General features: G+C 49.6%; 1 protein-coding gene across 1 annotated transcript in view; it reads left to right on the top strand.

Annotated features, from left to right (window-relative positions):
* The window catches only part of LOC119586626 (ATP-binding cassette sub-family C member 9-like), a 47046-nt gene that overhangs the window by 26753 nt on the left and 19866 nt on the right, over positions 1-427 (top strand). The window contains exon 10 of the mRNA XM_037935372.1: positions 137-378. Coding sequence (XP_037791300.1) covers positions 137-378 — 242 coding nt within the window. The remainder of the gene's footprint in view (positions 1-136; positions 379-427) is intronic.

The following is a 427-nucleotide window of genomic DNA, read 5'->3' as shown; positions in this document are numbered from 1 at the left end:
CCGAATGATAATCGTTATTAACATTGTTATAACGCTTGTGGAAGCAGTGCCAGTTTGATTATAATGGTCATATTGATGATACTTCAGTAAATTGAATGCCGATGACGGCGGTACACCTAACGCATCGAACGCCAACAGAACAGCACTCGGCGCCTGCAGGAGTTCCTGAATATGCAGGAGGTGGAGGGGCCGAGGACCCCCAAAACCCCTATTACCCTCAGGCCGATAGGGATCCTACGTGGCGGAGTAGGAGGAGGAGGCAAAGGTAGAGCAGGAGGGAGAGGGAAAGTCTGTAGGACACCCAGAAATTCCAAAGGGGAAGGACTGCTCGACGACCTAAGGCAGAATCGCCTAGAGCGTGTGGTTGAGGAAAGCAGGGTGAGGATTTTGTTGCAAACATAATATGAACACAAGCTTTTTATCCTCC

This window comes from Penaeus monodon, chromosome 21 (assembly GCF_015228065.2).
Source record: "Penaeus monodon isolate SGIC_2016 chromosome 21, NSTDA_Pmon_1, whole genome shotgun sequence".
NCBI lineage: Eukaryota > Metazoa > Arthropoda > Malacostraca > Decapoda > Penaeidae > Penaeus > Penaeus monodon.
The sequence above is the reverse complement of the archived record's forward strand: the minus strand, read 5'-3'. Positions and strand labels throughout refer to the sequence as shown.